The 17,428-nt window shown below is 34.3% G+C and overlaps 1 protein-coding gene across 6 annotated transcripts in view; it reads right to left on the bottom strand.

Moving 5' to 3' along the window:
• The window catches only part of LOC117791946 (afadin), a 55,240-nt gene that overhangs the window by 30,766 nt on the left and 7,046 nt on the right, over positions 1-17,428 (bottom strand). For all 6 annotated transcript variants that reach the window (XM_034631884.1, XM_034631885.1, XM_034631886.1 and 3 more), the window contains exons 2-6: positions 6,518-6,743; positions 6,324-6,432; positions 5,713-5,906; positions 5,119-5,643; positions 4,972-5,053 (exon numbers count right to left, since the gene is read on the bottom strand). In XM_034631884.1, the coding sequence (XP_034487775.1) occupies positions 4,972-5,053; positions 5,119-5,643; positions 5,713-5,906; positions 6,324-6,432; positions 6,518-6,622 (1,015 nt within the window). In that variant the 5' untranslated portion in view covers positions 6,623-6,743. The remainder of the gene's footprint in view (positions 1-4,971; positions 5,054-5,118; positions 5,644-5,712; positions 5,907-6,323; positions 6,433-6,517; positions 6,744-17,428) is intronic.

The following is a 17,428-nucleotide window of genomic DNA, read 5'->3' as shown; positions in this document are numbered from 1 at the left end:
TTCGGGTCGGGACTTTTTGAAACGGGACGGGCTTTAAAAATTTATTTCGGGCCCGCGCCCGTCGCTAAGTGGAAGCTCGATATTGATTCTACACCCATGGTTCCTTGGGCAATTCTTCTTAGAATTCATCGTAGATTACGATTTTCATAGGCGCTTGGTGAATTTTTTTATTTCATACAAATTGGCCTACTCTAATAAACATATTAAAAAAAAAAAAAAAATTTATATTTTTTGCTGAGCAATAAAGCTTTTTTTTGGTTGTAAAGAATGTCGACCTTTTTGCGCAATGTTCCAAACGCCAAAATTTTTTTTTTTTTAATACTCAGAAATTTTGACTCATAAGAAGACATCATTGGACTTTTACTTCGAAATAGGTTCTTTATGTAAGTTATGGAAAAGCGTTTCAATAAAGGGCGTATTTTCTACACATGTTTTACACAATGTTACAATATTACTGTTAAAAAATAATAAAATGTATGTAGCATTCTTAAAATCGATTTACTAACCAAAAATGGGGCATTTGTAGAGGTTCACAAGTTTGAATAAAAAAATTATGTAATATAAAATAAATTTATTTTTATTTTTAGCAATATCTGTCACGCTTCCATCTCTAACTGAAGCTGGACAAAAAAAATTGAAACGACCTTCAGCATGAACTGCACTACATGAGCTTCATGGAGGCAGATGTCAAATGGGAATTTGAGTTGAGGAGCTGCTTAGTTTCTTTTCCAAAGGGAGCGGTATCAAAATTATGCCTGTGCAGCTTGCAAGCTTTTCTCAGAGGCAGAGTGGGCGTCTGATGGAGTAGGCGTGGCTAAAGCAAAATATTTATGAGCAACCACGTCTGCAAGCAAAAACCTTAAGAGCTTATTCAGACCTTTGCAATTTGTGTTGTCCTAAAGCGCTTGTTTTTTCCTTTACTTTATTGTGTGATTTTTCTAATGTCATAAATAAGGATCAGGGAAAATGTTGCTCAAATAACGCACTTATTTTCACATGTCCAGTAAAAACGAAATGTCATCAGGACATTTAGTAGCGTCATGGTCGGCGATTGAATAATGTATTAACCTGTACATGTAAAACATACGTCAATTACTCGTAATAGACGGATTTTAGATGGTTTATCGGAATTCGAAACTAATTTAGGTTCATTAGTTAATCGTTTTCCTTTTTGTTTGACTATATTTTCAACATTATGAGCAAGTTGATGATAATTGAATTCATTTCAAGAGCCTAGATTTTCCCACTCGAAAATTAAATTCCTCCTTATACCATCAATTTGTCCGAAATTGCCCTAATAAATGACACTTCATTAGCAAAAAAAATTTTGTTAACCACACACAAAATTCATGCATCAAAAAGAATATAATAAAAAAATGTTTTTTTTTTTTTTTTCTGTTTTGCAAACATTTTCGAAGTGCTAGGAAAATAAAGTTGGTGTTAAAGTTTGTTAGCATATTCTATAGCATACTTTTAAGTACTCCCGGACTCGCAAATATCAAGTCAAATGTGATACACTTTCCCTCGTTTCATGGAGTACTTACGTCTTATGCCCCAATCCATCATTTTTGTTGTTGGTGCTGGAATTAAAGCGCCAGGTGTTGTTGTTCTTCTGCTTTAATAACTAGACACCGCCAAGTGGGCAACATTAGCGCCAGGAAAATCGAGTTTCGAGTGCCGGCCAAAAAGCGGCTTGCTTAAAACGAAGACTGGACGAATTCTTAAATAGAAACAAAAACACTTTACGACAACGGCAACAGCAGCAACAGCAACAGCAACAACAACAGCGGCAACAGCAACACGCACAAATTGAATTGAACTGCTTCTAATTTTGACAATTTTATGTATGCCTCAAGAGGAGAGAGCAAAGGACAAGCAGAGCACAACAACACAAACGACGACGACAGCAACAAGAACAACAACAAGACAATAACTGTTGCCGCCGCTTGGGCGCTCGCAACTCGCAACGCGCTATCACCAAATAAATTCAAATTCCAATTCCGTTAAACGAATCCGTTATACGATTTTCCGGGCCCGTGTTGTGTTGCCGTGTTGTGCTGCTGGCCCGAGCAGCATTTACTTCATGACTGAAACCGACAGCAGAACCTTTAAGCCCACAGACACAATGTGCTCCTGTCGACGCCAACGTCGCCGCCAACGTCGACGTCAACGCTAGCAGCGATGCCTCGATGGCGATGGCGAAGTGTGACTGTGACGGCAACGAATGTGCACGACGCAGATAACAGTTAGAGCTGAGTGGGTGAGATGGAGAAACAACACGAGACAGGCGTCGCGTCGCTGCTTCGGCACTTGAGTTGGGCACCTCGACATTGACGAGGACGTCGACAACAACAAAAAGTGGAGCAAGTGCTTTTGTTGTTAATGCTGCTTCTGCACAGGTGGCGGAATTCGCAATCGAAAATTGATCTATAAAAAGGCCATGATGTTTAAATATTGTCTGCGTGTGACTTAAAAACACACGGAAATGCAAAAATAAAAAGAGAGAGAGAGAGAGAGAGAGCGACAGAGTACGCGTGGAAATCGCAAAACATTCAAAAAAGATAAAGTCAAGCAGAAGCGTACGATATTTAAAAAAAAAAAAAAAAGCTTTTCCAAAAACTCACTAGTTATAACCACTGTACGCATAGCCAAAAACAACAAGTGCAAGGACAACGAAAGCAAAACGAAAGTAGCACAAAGAGAGCACACAGAGCATAAACGCTGCTCTCACTCACGCTCTCACTCTCTTGTTGTCTACTACGCTGGGGCAAATTAAATTTCGACAATAAATATTGAAGACATTTTAAGAGAGAGAGAGAGAGAGAGAGAGAGAGAGAAAAGTGTGGGAGTGCAAGAGAGTGAAACACCTAACGGCAAGTGACTTAAGCACTGAGAGCGCATCTACACGTTAAACAACAACAACAAAATATGTACATTGTACATATAGATAAATGCAATGACATCGAAATGCTGTTAAAGTGCCACACATTACATTGTTGTGGTAAATGGACGGATAACATACTTAGAATAGACACACGACTAGACAGACACAAACGATGGTTAAATGCAATTTCGAAACCATATCATGTGCATGTTGGTGTCAGATTTGTGAGATGGTTTTATCTAATTAACCAACATAGATGGTTATTCTAGACAGATTACGACACTTTCTTTTAAACGCTTTGCGGCACTTGACGCAAATTATTTACTTGACTCCAAGAAATGTGTAAAAAGAAATGAAGAGCAGAAAGTGAGTTAAATTTATTATTGCCAGAGTGCCACGCAATTAGGACAACGCGTGCTAAACAGAGACAGAGACAGAGCTCATAAAATATTTACACAAATGCGGTCGCATTTACATTTTACACCTTTTAAATTGCACACGCAGAACAACACTAAAAAGAAGAAGGAAACAGAGAGAGCGTGTGAGATAGTGTGTGTAGGTGAGCATCATCATCAGCAGGCGGCAACATGTGGCTGCTAAGTGACTGCGCTGCCATCATCAACACTTTGCTCCCTTCTTATGTATGTGTGTTAGATGCCGCCAACAATATTTCCGGCAGAAGCTTTATTCATCTTCCTGTTTTTTTTTTTTGCGGTTGTCCTTATTTAAATGTCAGTTATGTTTGTCGTTCTCCTTTATTGTTGTTGTTATGTGCGCCGCTGGCCGACGTTGAATTCCCAGCGGTGTTTTTGTTGCGTATTAAGTTTATCATTTGTGTGAGCTTATTTGTATGTGTTAATGTGTAAATTGTAACAGCAAGTGTTGCCTGCGTCCATTGTCCCTAATTTATGTACACATGTATGATTGCATTGTTGTTAGTGTTCAGCTTCGTTGCGCCTGCGCTGTCGTTTATTTATATGTTTTGTTATCTTTTTGTTGCCTACTTTAAGGCATGCGGCGCATTTGGCATGTCCTGATTGACATAATGCCGTCAATTGGAGCAAATGAAAACAAAACGTTTAAAATGTTTACAATAATTTCGAAAGACTAAGCTAAAGGCAGTTAATTTCGATTTTCAAGTGCTTTTCTTAGCAGCCTTTAAACGATTGTAATTAGAAAAAATTAGGGTTTTGTCCAATTAGTCTTTATTTGTTTCAAATCTAAGCTGCATAGTTAACCTATTCAACTTTCGACATTTCAAAAATCTTGTTGGGGTTGTAGAAGTCGATAAGAGAGCTTTTGCATTAAGTTTTTGTCCAGGTTCGAATATTTATCTTAATACTGTTGGGTTTGTGTACGCGCTAAATAAATATTTCCGAGCTAATTTAAGCTGGTTATAATATCACAATTAATATTATTACAATGAAATTTAATTTTTCCACTGATGTCAAACTCCAGCCAACCGTACAGACGTTAAAATATCTTAGCTATAATTAAATAAGTTTTCTTATCACGTTCTATTTAATCTAAACTAGTCTCATCTGTTTCACCTATTTTTAACTTTTTAAATATTTATTATATTTTCTTAAATTTTGAATATTTATATTATCAATAATCTAAGATAACTTACGCAGCCTTTCACATATTTCTTCTTTCATTGTGTATGTTATTTAAATAAAATTATGTTTATAAATATATAATAAATATCTAATGATTTTTTAATACTTCACATTCCGCTCAATTGGAAAGAAAGCAAACAACACTACGGAATGCCAGCAAAGAACTGAAATAAGTTCTGAAGTTATTACTACTCCAAATTTGACAATAACAACATAGAAATAGCAACAGTAAACAACACTCAATCGAATGTTGTTGTTGTTGATAGGCAGCCCGTCAACATAATTATTGATAAAACAAATTTAATTGCACGCCAAGGGAGTATTCCAGATTTATGAATGACTTGCGTGGCAACCTTCTCCTTCTCCAAATTCCCTACCCCTGTCCACTTGAAGGCTATGGCACAGTAAGTGATTTTAAATGGCCCACAATCAGGTAAAGTTAAAAGAAGGATTTAAGTGTAAACTTACCACGTGACGTTGGGTGATTCATGAGTATCGAAAGGGGGCACTCATCGTCGTCAAGTATGTACTCGGTGGCATCGCTGTTCACCTACAACAAAAGATAAACGGATGAGTAAATGCATCCTTAAGATAACATAGGATTCTCAATCAAACCTGGACGAGACAATAGTGCAGAGGATCCGCCTTCTCTAATCCGTACTTGGTAAGCATTTCTCTAACGACCGCCTGGGCGCAATCCCGTATGGACAACAATAGCGTCTTGTAAGGCACATCCTGGCACAGACTCTCGCCGTAAATTTTCAATGTTCCGCCCGTATCGGGGCCGCCGTCTCGGGATCGAAACTGTTGTAATTTCTTTTCCAACTTTTGCTGTCGCCGTCGACGCATCACGGCCTCCGGATTTGAGATCGAGCGTGTGAATGACGTTTCAGGCAGCTCTGTGTATAACTTCCCGGCAACAGCATCTCCTCCATCCCCGTTGCCACCGCCACCCCCCGCATTGCCGTTCATATGTGCAGACGAGGCGGCGTTGCCAATGCCATTGCCAAGGCCCAGTTGACTGCCGTTGGAGAGTGGCAGATCGGAGCTGAGTTTTGCCATTTTATCCTTCTTTTTTAGCTCCTTCTTCTCGCGCTTCGACAGTTTGCGTTTAAAGTTTAAATCTGATTGCTCAATGGGCTGCAATTTGAAGAAGTAATTTATTAATATAAGTTTTAAAAATGTATTTAATTTTCATTAGTTATTTACCGTCGTTTTCTGATCGATATTCTTAAGCAGGAAGCGACCCTCGCGATCATCGATATGCCAATTCAGCTGCACCAGCAGCGGCTTCTCATCTGCATTTAAACGACGTTCCTCACCATTTGCATGGACCTCATAAAGCGCATAGTTGGGCACCGACAACATCCGCATATCAGGACGGAATTTCTCAATGAGTGTATCTGAAAGCAAGCAGAGTTTTATAAGCTTAAATATTTACATTATTACAAATAAAATTCCATTGGAAACTATTCTCTACAAGCAAATAAAAAAATAATTTTTTTAATTATTATTTTAACTACATTTGCAATATAATTAAATAGCGAAATAATAAAGGCCAAAAACTTTTCAATATTTCGTCTTAAATTAAGAAAATAACAAAAATAAAGGCCGTATTTTTAACAGTATAATTTACGAAGAATCTAAGCTACAATAATATTTGTATTATTTAATAAAATACAAAAGCAAATAATAGAAATCAATTATTAATATAAATATATTAATAATATATATAAATATAACAAAGCTAATTTTTTTCTATTTGATTTATTTTATTTGTCCATAGAGCTTAATCTTCAATCTATATCTAAATATCTCACCTATGACATCTGTGACTGTGGCATCGCTGGCAACCCGAATGCATTTAGTGGCCACTTTCTGGCCGGCGTCTTGAAAATAAAATCGCATTACCCCGTGGAAGAGTAGATTCTGTTACGAAGCAAAAAAAAATAAAGTATATCAGAAAATTGAATATCTTTAATTTTTAAAAAATAGTTCATTTTTGTTTACGCACTTCGTCTGGCTCGGAAAGAGCAAAGAGATCCAATCTGTTGGCATTCCATTGCTGAATCACTGAACGTACTGCCTCGCGGTCCAACATTTTCTTATCATGTGACATACTGTACAACTGGGGAAGAGGTATTGGAATTTTTGGAATGTTTATCGTATTTGTGACTCCAGTGTGACGTCGTTTATCTTTTGTGTGTGTTGTTCGGTTTTCTGATGGTAGCTCCGGCTAACTGTAAACAATATAAAGCACAAAAATAGAGTAAAATTAGATTTTTGGTTTACAACTTCCACGAAGCATTATAAAAATACATCAAAATCAGAGGCAGATGCTTCATATGAAATGCTGCATTTCCGTTGCGAAATGCAAATAGCACAATAAAATTATGCAAGTGTGGGGAGAAGTACTCTTAAGACTTTTAGATGATTGTAAAAAGATGAAAACTTAAAGATCTTAAGGACAAAACATGTTTTAAAGCTCAAAATTGTTGATTGTTGAAAAAATAATATAATGCTAACTTTAAATACACATTTGAAACAAAATCATGTGTTTAAGTAAGCCAATAAATCAATAAGAAAATATACATGAATAAAAGATATCATGAGTTCAAATAATAAGTTATTTTTAATTAATTTTGGGGCAAAATTTCAATACTAAATTATATGTCTCTGTTTTTATTCGATTAGACACAAATAGAATATAATAAAATGTACAGAAATAATCTTTATCCGACGAACAAAACCTAATAGAAGTTAAAACTCCTTTCTTAAATTTCACACATGCTTTAGGATTAATATCCATGACCTATAACGATTGTATAATCTATACATTACTGGAACCGCTCTATCCCATATCACATGCCACTTACATTGTGTGGCCAATTAAGAGTTCCATTACAAGCAACGATTCCCCTCTCGATCTGTGACCCCATAAAGCAAAGAAAAAAATAAAACATCTTCATCGGGGCAGAAAATGTTTAGACTATTATAGAAGAACAAATAACCCCGAAGATGTTTTTAGGGCGTGTCTCTGTACAAAGTTCATCAAGTTCTCGGTGGCGATGTCAAAAAAGCGGAACTATGCCTGAAACGATTCTTTTCCCCCTTTCAAGTGTCTTTTGCCACGAGTATGTCTTGATATATCTTCTGTTATTTCTCTGTTCTTCCATGTACAGATATGTTTGTGTACATGTATGTGCTTATACGTATATAGTTTATTAACCGTCAACGGTTACGCTCCGAAGAATTCGTCGTTTGGCCGAACACTAAAAATTGCCAAAAGGGGGAAGAGGCAAGAGTTTCGGGGGAAATTGAACTATAGACGTAGAGCTACAAAAGCCTATAAGGAAACTTTTGAGAGGGAGTGAGAGAGAGAGAGAGGGTTAAGTAAAACAATTTGTTGTATACGATGCGAGGGCGTGTTGTCCGTTGCAATTGCACTGCAATTTTATTGTTGCCAAGCAGCTGAATAACTTGCCGCAACCTTCCCTTCAGGTCTTCCCCCCTCTTTCTCACACAGTCTGCAGGACGAAGGAACTGCACTCATGCGTAACCAGTTCAGTTTTACCTTTTTACTTATCTTCTTTATTTTTTTATAAATACATTTAATGCTTTGGTATTTCATTTTGCTTGGTTTTGGGTTGCATTTCAATGCTTGTTGTGGTTGCTTCCTCGGTTGCTGGGCAGGTTTTAGGGGTTGTTCACGGGGCTGATGGTATTTTAGTGTGCACCAAAAATTTGTAGTACTTTCAATGCGGTAAATTTACAAGAAATGTGAAAGTAGAACAGGTTCATAATAAAGATTTTTTGGGATTTATTTAAAATATTAAAAACAGTCCAAGACATTTAATTAGAAATGTTGTTAATACTATAATCTAAAAAGCAAGGCTGCAAACGGGTTCTGAGCCGAACCTTGTAGAAACGGTTCGGTTCGAGTCTTAAAGCAGCCTGAACCGGATCATGAACCGAACCCTTGAAATTATTTACTTTGCGAACCCGAACCTAAGCCGAACCGCTTGCTAAAATAAAAGGTTCGGCTCGAAAAAAAATAATTACATAAATTTTATGGTTTTCTAATATAACGCAATTATTTGAGACTTCGGACTAAAATAAATCATATTTAAATCTTCAAATAAATTTAAATTATCATTAAAATATAATTTTTTTTAAATAAAAATTTTATTAGTTAAAAATGTAAAAAAAATGTATAACTATACAAATATTTTTTGTGTGAAATTGAACCAAGGTTCGAAAATTTTCAGGGGGTATATAAACCAATTCGCGAGCCGAACCGATGTCTTGCTCTATGGTTCGAACCGCCGAACTGAACCTTTAACCAAATTAAGGAGGGTTGCAGCCTTGCTAAAAAGTCAAAATGAATCAATTAAAAAACTAAATCCATAACTGAATAAGAATTAAAGTTATAAATTAATACATATTATCAATTATTTTAAAAATTATATTTGATTACTTCTTTAGTGTAGAGGAAAAAAAATTGTTCAAAAAATTAAAAATTTCAGATGTCAAGTTTTTCTAAAACAAATATTTCAAAATGCCCACAACAAGCGATTCGCTTGAAATGACACAGAGGAAGGCCCCTTAACCGCTGAGTGTGCTTTGTAATTATTTAAGCAATTTTACAACATTATTAAAAAGACATAAAAGTGACATTTACACCGACGCAACGAGCAAAGTCAACAATCAAGCTAATGTTGTTGTTGTTGTTGTTATTCTTATTGTATGTAAGTGCACTGGGCCCAAAGATTGCGCGTATTGATAAAAATATAAAGAGCCGGAAAACCGCAAAAACAAATAAAAAGAAAGAAAAAACAACGACAAACAGTGAAAAGAAAATAAAACTGTCGCTTGATAAATAGAGAGACAGAGACAGATAAATATACATATATGTATGTCTATATGAAATAAAAGTACCGCAAGAGACAAAGCCAAGTTAAGGCACGGCAAACCAAAAGACAAAGCCACCCAATGAAAGAGGTGAATGTACCGACGATCTCTTTGAATTGGGCGCAATAAAGTGGCAGTGTATGTTGCCAGCAAACTAGGTCTGGGACATGTTTATATTTTGGCTGGCCTAGACATTATATCAGCTCTGAAGATTGGTTTTTTTTCAGCTGACACCTGCAGTAAGTTCTTGGACAACAAAACGGAAACTGTTGCAGCCTAAAGAAAATGCTTGAGTTCTTAATTGAGCATTTAATTAAGTCAGGCGTCTAATTGAAAGCCAATAACAATGACAGTAAGTCAAGTGCAACAACGATAATTAACAAAAACATCAACAACAATTTGGTAACTTCTATCATACAATAACAACAACAACAGCAACAACAACGATTTAGCCATGACACAAACCCTTATACAGAGACTCGCCTTTGTTGAAGCGCCATTTGACAGATTCTCTCTTCCACTGTTTTTATCGTTTGCTTGTGCTTTTGTATTCCATTCTTCGATTACTCTTTTCGCAGCTTTGTATGTTGTTATTCTGCTTTGCTTTGATGTGCTTTTCTTTGGCTTCTTCATATTCTTCATTTGTTGTTGGCGGCTTAAAAGCCTGCGACACTTTTGCACTCAAACAACACAGTCAGCACAAAAAAAAAACACTTCAATAAATAGAAAAAGGGGTTTACAATGACAATGGCAACATTTGGATGCCCTTTCAATTTAACTTATAAAAAAAACCTCTTTACGAATTAATAGTCTGGTGACGAAAGACGATCAATGCCCTATAATTTCTGATATCCAATTTTGTGACAAACAAATATTATATTGCATACATAAATTATTCTTGAATATGGAAATATTTTAGTTATATTAAATACATGCTTTTTCTTTTCATTTTCGAATGCATTTATATTTATTGTTAATAAGTTTCTGCTCATAATTTTTATAAACAATTTTTGCTTTTCTCTTTTTATAACGAATGCTTGGATTTGATAAGTATATTACTTTTATATACTTTTTTGAATAAAAATATTTGCTAATTTTTAAATAAATGTTTGTGGCAGAAAATATATAAGTAATATGTATGGAAAGTTCATAATAAATAAAAACATTTGACTTAATTCTGATTATCAAATAATAATCGATCTTGCAATTTTTCTAATATTCTAGTACAAATGGACTGACATTGCTGTAATGCTCTTACTGAAAACCATCCCGATATATCCGACACATTGTTTTATAATCCAATTTAACAGACGTCATTTGCTGGTTGCCGTTTGTTAAAATTTCTCGCGACATTTTTTTATTTTTTTTTTTAAAAGCATTGAATTTTTATATATGTATATTTCCCTTTTTTATATTTTTGTTTAGTCGTGTAACTGTAGTTGGCGATTTATTGTTGTCTTAACGAAGTTGTTGTTTGCCGTTTTTTTTTTTTGCTCAAATAAATATAAACACAACATATTTTCGTCTTTGTGTGTGAAAACAGAAAACTGAAAAATACCGGCAACTGCGAAGTCGGCGTCAAAGGCATACCACAGTGGTTGTTGACTTTTTTTTTGGTTTATTGTCTGTTTTATTTATTTTTTTTACATGCCCAACACTTTTTTCGTGCCTTCTTAACCAGGCACCAAATCAAAGTCTCAGTTGAGTGTATTTACCAACAACAAAAACAACAAGAAGGCGAGAATATGAGTCAAGTTTGTTGCTATTGTTGGCCATGCTTAATTGGTTAGCGGAATTGGGTTGAGCGTAAATTGTAATGAGGCCTGAAGTGCTCGAATGGCGGAATCATGAATCAACATACAGTAGACGAAATGCCGCATTAGGTGTAGTATATGAATATAAATAGAGGATGTTCAACCAGAACAGGAAAGACTCAGCATTGTAATGACCATGACTAATACAAAAAATTCAACACTCGGGTTCGTAACATTTTTGAATTTCGAGCAATCACATTACATATTCCACACAAACAACTAGAAAACAAATTTATGTACTTTCTGTTTCGAAAGTTCAATGCAATTGTAATTGGGATTTGTCACGATCTAATTCAATTCGAAGTCGATAAATTACGACACCTTTGAAATGATCAAAGATTCTTTTATTGTTGCTACTTTATCACGAATTATGAACTAGGAACTTGTAGCTCTACTTTTTCAAGGAAAAAATTTTGAGAAGTTTTTACAAATCAACTTAATATTCAAAGTAAGTGCATTCTCCCAAACATCAAAGAACTTCAAAATTACGATTTTCCGTTAATAAAAATAATAGTTTCTTTGCAATTTTAAAATGTAAAATTTGTAATAATAAATACTCAGATTCTCAATACCCAATATAAGAACAATCTCCAAAATAATTGGGTTACCTTGGAAAAACCAAGATATTTCATATTTTTTTAGTACATTTCAACAGAAGTTCTTATCTAATAAGAATACTAGAAAAACTGTGACCCCGACATTGTCTAAACAATTCATGCCAATTAGTCTTTTAATTTATTACTTAAACAACAATTTAACCCAATTGCATCCAGCTGATTTATAGCTATGGCCAAACCCAATCATAATTATGCATGCCACATCAAATGTTGTCGTTGTTGTTTTTGTTGATGCAGTCCTCATCGAGATGGCCGCACCCCACACACGACGATGCTTCTATGCATATTTAATTATTTAATTTCCCATAAACTCGCAGCAGTGCTGCGGAACTGTGAGAATATGCATAGAAAATTATAAATATTTATACATGTACATAAATAGCAGACACATAAATGCTCACATATGCTCAAATAAAAATCAGACAATAAAAGAAATAATTAATTACACGAACGACATGCAAAAATGCACAAAGCAAAAGATTTGCATGCCAAGTAACCAAGCATTACTCATACGCCGATTTATCCCGTTTTTCTTTATTTACAATTAAAAGTTCACATTGCGTGCTGCGAATTCGAATTACAAATAAACCATAAAAAACTATAGTCATATAGATGCGCTTAAAATAAAAAATATTCAGATTGAAATTAGACAGAAAATCGCTTTACCATAAACGGAAACTATTAATCAACTTTCACTTGTTTGTTATTTAAAAATCAGCTCTGTCGATATTTTCCAGTCTTGTTGGCCGTGTTTATTAATGAAGTTGCCCAGAAATGTAAAAAGATTTGGCCAAATATTTACTTTTTTGTGTTCATCATCAACAGGTTATTGACTGATTATGCTTATGACTTTATCTTTCCGCCATTATCTTGATTTTTATCTTGATTATCGAGCCAAGTCATTTAGCTGATTACAGGTGCCATAGACAACAAACTGAGACAGAGAATAAAGTCAACAAATAACTTGATTTTTATCTATTTTTAATTTGTCATTTAAATGCCGTATGTTCTTCTCGTACATAAATGCTAATATTGAATGTTATCTATCATTTGACATTCTCACATCAAAACCATTTCAAGATTTTTTTATTTCTATTTCCCAATGACAGTATTTTGTTTGGAATTTGATTGGCATTTCAGCTGATGTTAAATAAATTCTTTTGTTGAGGTAGCAGCTTGTCAATTTGTTGCTGACATATTTAATACGTTTCAGGCAGATGACTTGTTTGTCAGTCAATATTATCTAAACTTATTTATAGTCAAATTACTAACATTTTTTATGCAAACAAAGCTTATGCTTTGCTCAAAAAGTTTCATAATATTTGCTCTATAAACTGCAGAATTCACAGAAATATGATATCATAATTAAGCTTGGCTGAAATGAGAAAAAGGTTTGCTTTCCCCTCTTCCTCTCTCTCTCTCTCTCTTTTTCTCTCCAGTGCTTACGCAACTTTATAATAAAAAATACAATAAACTTACTCCTAAACAAAGAGAAAAGTTTGTATTTTGTAGTTTAATTAAAAGTGTGAACTTTTTAGAAATTTTATAATTATTAGTTTTAGTATTTTTAGTTTTTTTTTTTTTGGTGACATAAAAAAATAAGTGTTGGTGCTCAGCATAATTGCAACTACCACAAGCGGAAAGTTGTTAACTTGTCTTAACTGCGATTTTACATATTTGTTGTTGTTTTGCTTGCAGTTTTAATTAGGCCAGGAAGCAATAAACCGGTTAATAGACCTGCAGCTTGCAGCAGCTTTGTAAAATTCAACGACAACAAAGCTATTCAAATTATTAGAGAGGTAGAATATATATATATATATACATATATATAGACAGACTTTAATGTATGAGATGTTGCCCCTATTAGAAGTTAACTTTAGGTGCATATTTAATGTGGGAAAATTATAATGTCAGTTGGCCGGAACCTCGCTTTGATGTTGACTGTTGACTGTTAATTGCCAGCAGAAACAGCATCAACAACAGCAGCCAAATGGCCATGCACTTATATCTAATGGCAAAGTATATTTACAAGATATGAGACCAGTAGGAAAGTATGATCCCCTCCAGCATATGTACTTCTTGAAAATGCGCAACTTTCACTGCGCCAAACAACGCCCATAAAAAGAGACGCAGAGACCGGCCGGAATCAAGTCACAACTAGTCGACGATGTGGTTGTCTCACCACAAACTAAACAGACAGACAGACAGACAGTCGAACAGTTAGTGAGACACACAATGCGACAATTGACAATTGGCAATAAAATTTCAATTAACGTGAAAATGTCAAATAGCTAGGAAAATGAAATAAAGACAATAAACACATTGAAGCAACGGGCAAGTGAAAATCAAGAGAAAAGAAACCACCAAATGAGGCCAGAAGCATTTAAACAATAAAAGCAACAACAAAACAAAACCAAGAAGAAGTGAAAACATATTTGAAAATTGTTGATATTGCTTGAACCGGAGACATTTTATGACACGTTATCAATGCATTTGAGTTTTTACCACTGCAACCAACGAAAATCACATTGAAAACATGAACTAAAAATTTCAAAGTGCAATTCCCTTAATAATATTTTGAATAATATATATAAATATATATCTATTAAGCAGGTGTAGCTTTGATTAAATTATTAATTTTAAAAATGGTATCAATATTTATTCAAAAATTGAATTAACAATTACAGTTCGAATTCACCATTTTATAGACGCCACTATAGACTTTTATACCACATATTAATACTCAATTACACACATTTTCACTTTAATTAAACAAATAAACTCCACTATTAAATGTTCTTTTGAATTTTATACTTTCTTTTTTTAATTATTACGAGTTTATATCCAAATTCAAGTACAGGCTTTACACTTATCAATAAATTTGAAAAACGAATGGCTCTTAAGCCTCTTAAGATATCACCAATTATTCTAATATATTTTGTTAGTTAAATTAACTATACAACTCAATTCCTTATTGGGAAATTTTAAAATTAAAAATTTAATAAAACGAATAGAATTTAGAATTCTTTTTTTTTATTACAAAAATGAAGTTATGAGTAAATATTCAAATGTAACTAATTCCCAATAATCACAACTACTATGTTTTTTGTAGTCTGTAAATGACTATATAAATTACAAAAAATTGAAATTCAATAGATAATATAGGAATTCAAATAGTTTGAATTAAAAAATTTTAAGTACTTTCCATAAATGCAACAATATAAGATTTGGTTTACAAAATGTCTTTAAATATTGCAGATTGACGTTTACAAATTTGTATTCGCAATTCAAATTCACATCCAACTGCCAGAGTTAACATGGTTTGGTTTGATTTTATTGAATGCCAAAAGCAATTTGTTAGTTTTTGTGGCACTTGGTAAATCGCAATCAGACGCGTGCTGTCTTGTCACTCACTTCAAATCATAACACAGAGGAAAGAAGAACGACAGATACAGATGTCATACATACTCACATAGATACATATATATCTATATACTATAGTATGTCAAATCATAACCGGTTAGACAGCCACATGTGTGTGTATTTGTGTGTGTGTGGGGCCTGTGGAATGTGGAACGGGCTATACGGCATCTGTTAATGCCTCAGATGTGCAAGTTGGGGCATGTTTAATTTATATGCAACTGCGTCATTGCGCAGGCGCAACTGTCAACTATGTTCGATGTATACAAAACTTATTGCTTAACATTGGGCAATTCGTAATGAAGGCCCCATTCCATAAACACGCCCCTTCCTTCTCGATGACCCCACTCCATACCAGCTGTATGCAACATTTAATGGCCAAGATTTTGACGATTAACTATGCTAGACAACAATTAACATTTAATTTATTTGTTTTTTTTTTTTATTCGCTCACTCGTTTTACAGCTGCAACCTCAGGTGCTGCAACCTCGGGTCAAGGTTTTATTTGCCATGCCAACAGATTGGCATTAAAAATTTGATTTGCCTTCACTTTCGATTAAGCTTTCGGAAGTCGTAGAAACTTTCGCTATTAGGTAATACGATAGGACCATTAAATGCGATTAAATAAAAGAACTATACCACGGCTTTTTATGAGTTTTCCCCATTTGGTAATGCGATACGTAGACGATAAGCAATTATTGAGTTTATTGAACGTATGAACAGATATGAATAAATATAAACTGCTTATTTTAAACGTGCGATGAGTAAAGATCTTTGCTTAAAATGTCTTGCTGGCCAATTAATTCGAAATTCATTTTTAAAGAACAATACTATACACACATTTTCAAAAATTAACCTCTTCAGGTTTAAATTGTAAATCTTCTCCGATTTCATTCAAATTTATATTTTTAACAAATATGAAATTCATTGATGCTAGAATTAATTGTGGATTATCAGAGCTCAAGTGATAAAACAAACTCTAGATTTTAATGGCTATTTATTTGCAAACAGCCAAATAAAATCTCGGTGTTTCTAAAATGTGAGAGATTACATTTTTCTAAAATATATAGCCATAATCGCAGACAAATAATAACTAATATTTTAAATACTTTGGCATTTATAAAAAAATTTTATGAAAAAAAAGACCATTGATTTTACGTAGCTTTTGGATTATTAGAGTTTTGTAGAGCATCCCTCATTACAAATTTTAAATATTTTGACTATTGGGAAATAGAACTCCAGGCCAGTGTAATCATACCAATAGATAATCATAGCAATTCTAAATGCATTATATAAGTTTTCTAAAAAGATTTTCGACTAATGTACAAAGTGATGCAATTTGGGTCAAGTAAAAGACGCATAAATTAGTTAGCACTTTAAGCAGCAGCTGCTGATGATAATGTTGCTGATGACCCACAACTTTGCAGCGGATAAGATCTTTGTAATTACCTGTAAAATAGTTTCTGCAGATAAGTAACAGTAACAGCAGCCAAAGATGCCAAGCGTGAAAATTGCAGCTGTTAAAATTCGAGCCAACAAACGGGATTTAAGGCAGAAAAAACAAAAGCAAAAACAACATCAACTCGGGGTTAAGAGGTGCAAACATAAGAGCGTACGAACATAATTTGTAGAGCAGACGACTTAAAAACCGAAAAGCAAATAGCCAAAGGTAATCAGCTGGCGCTCCGCCGCAACAGAATGACAGAGACACAGACAAACAGACAGACAGACGGGCGGGAGAACAAAATAATTAGTTTGAACGAGCTGCAGCACTTGAAAACCTAAGAAGCATCAACAGAACAACAAATAATTACAATAAAGATACATTGGCAGACAGAGACACACAGACGAGCATTAAGTCCACATTATGCATTCATTTGAGTGCCTAGACAGACAGACAGACACATAGGCAGACAGTCTGACAGACAGACTCAAAAAGTAACAACAAAAAATTCGGCAAAAATGAAACAAAACTCGCTGACAGAAGCATCGCAAGTACTGCGCATGCGCAACAACCCATAGATATGTATTGTATTTAAGATGCAAAAATAAAAAGGCCAAAGCCATAATTTTTTTTAAAAAGAAAAGAAAAAGCAAATTTAAATAGATCGACAGATACAACTAAATAGGTATGCAATTTCATTACTTTTCTAAGAAAATTAA

Source organism: Drosophila innubila (genome assembly GCF_004354385.1).
Source record: "Drosophila innubila isolate TH190305 chromosome 3R unlocalized genomic scaffold, UK_Dinn_1.0 2_E_3R, whole genome shotgun sequence".
Classification (NCBI taxonomy): Eukaryota; Metazoa; Arthropoda; class Insecta; order Diptera; family Drosophilidae; genus Drosophila; species Drosophila innubila.
The sequence above is the reverse complement of the archived record's forward strand: the minus strand, read 5'-3'. Positions and strand labels throughout refer to the sequence as shown.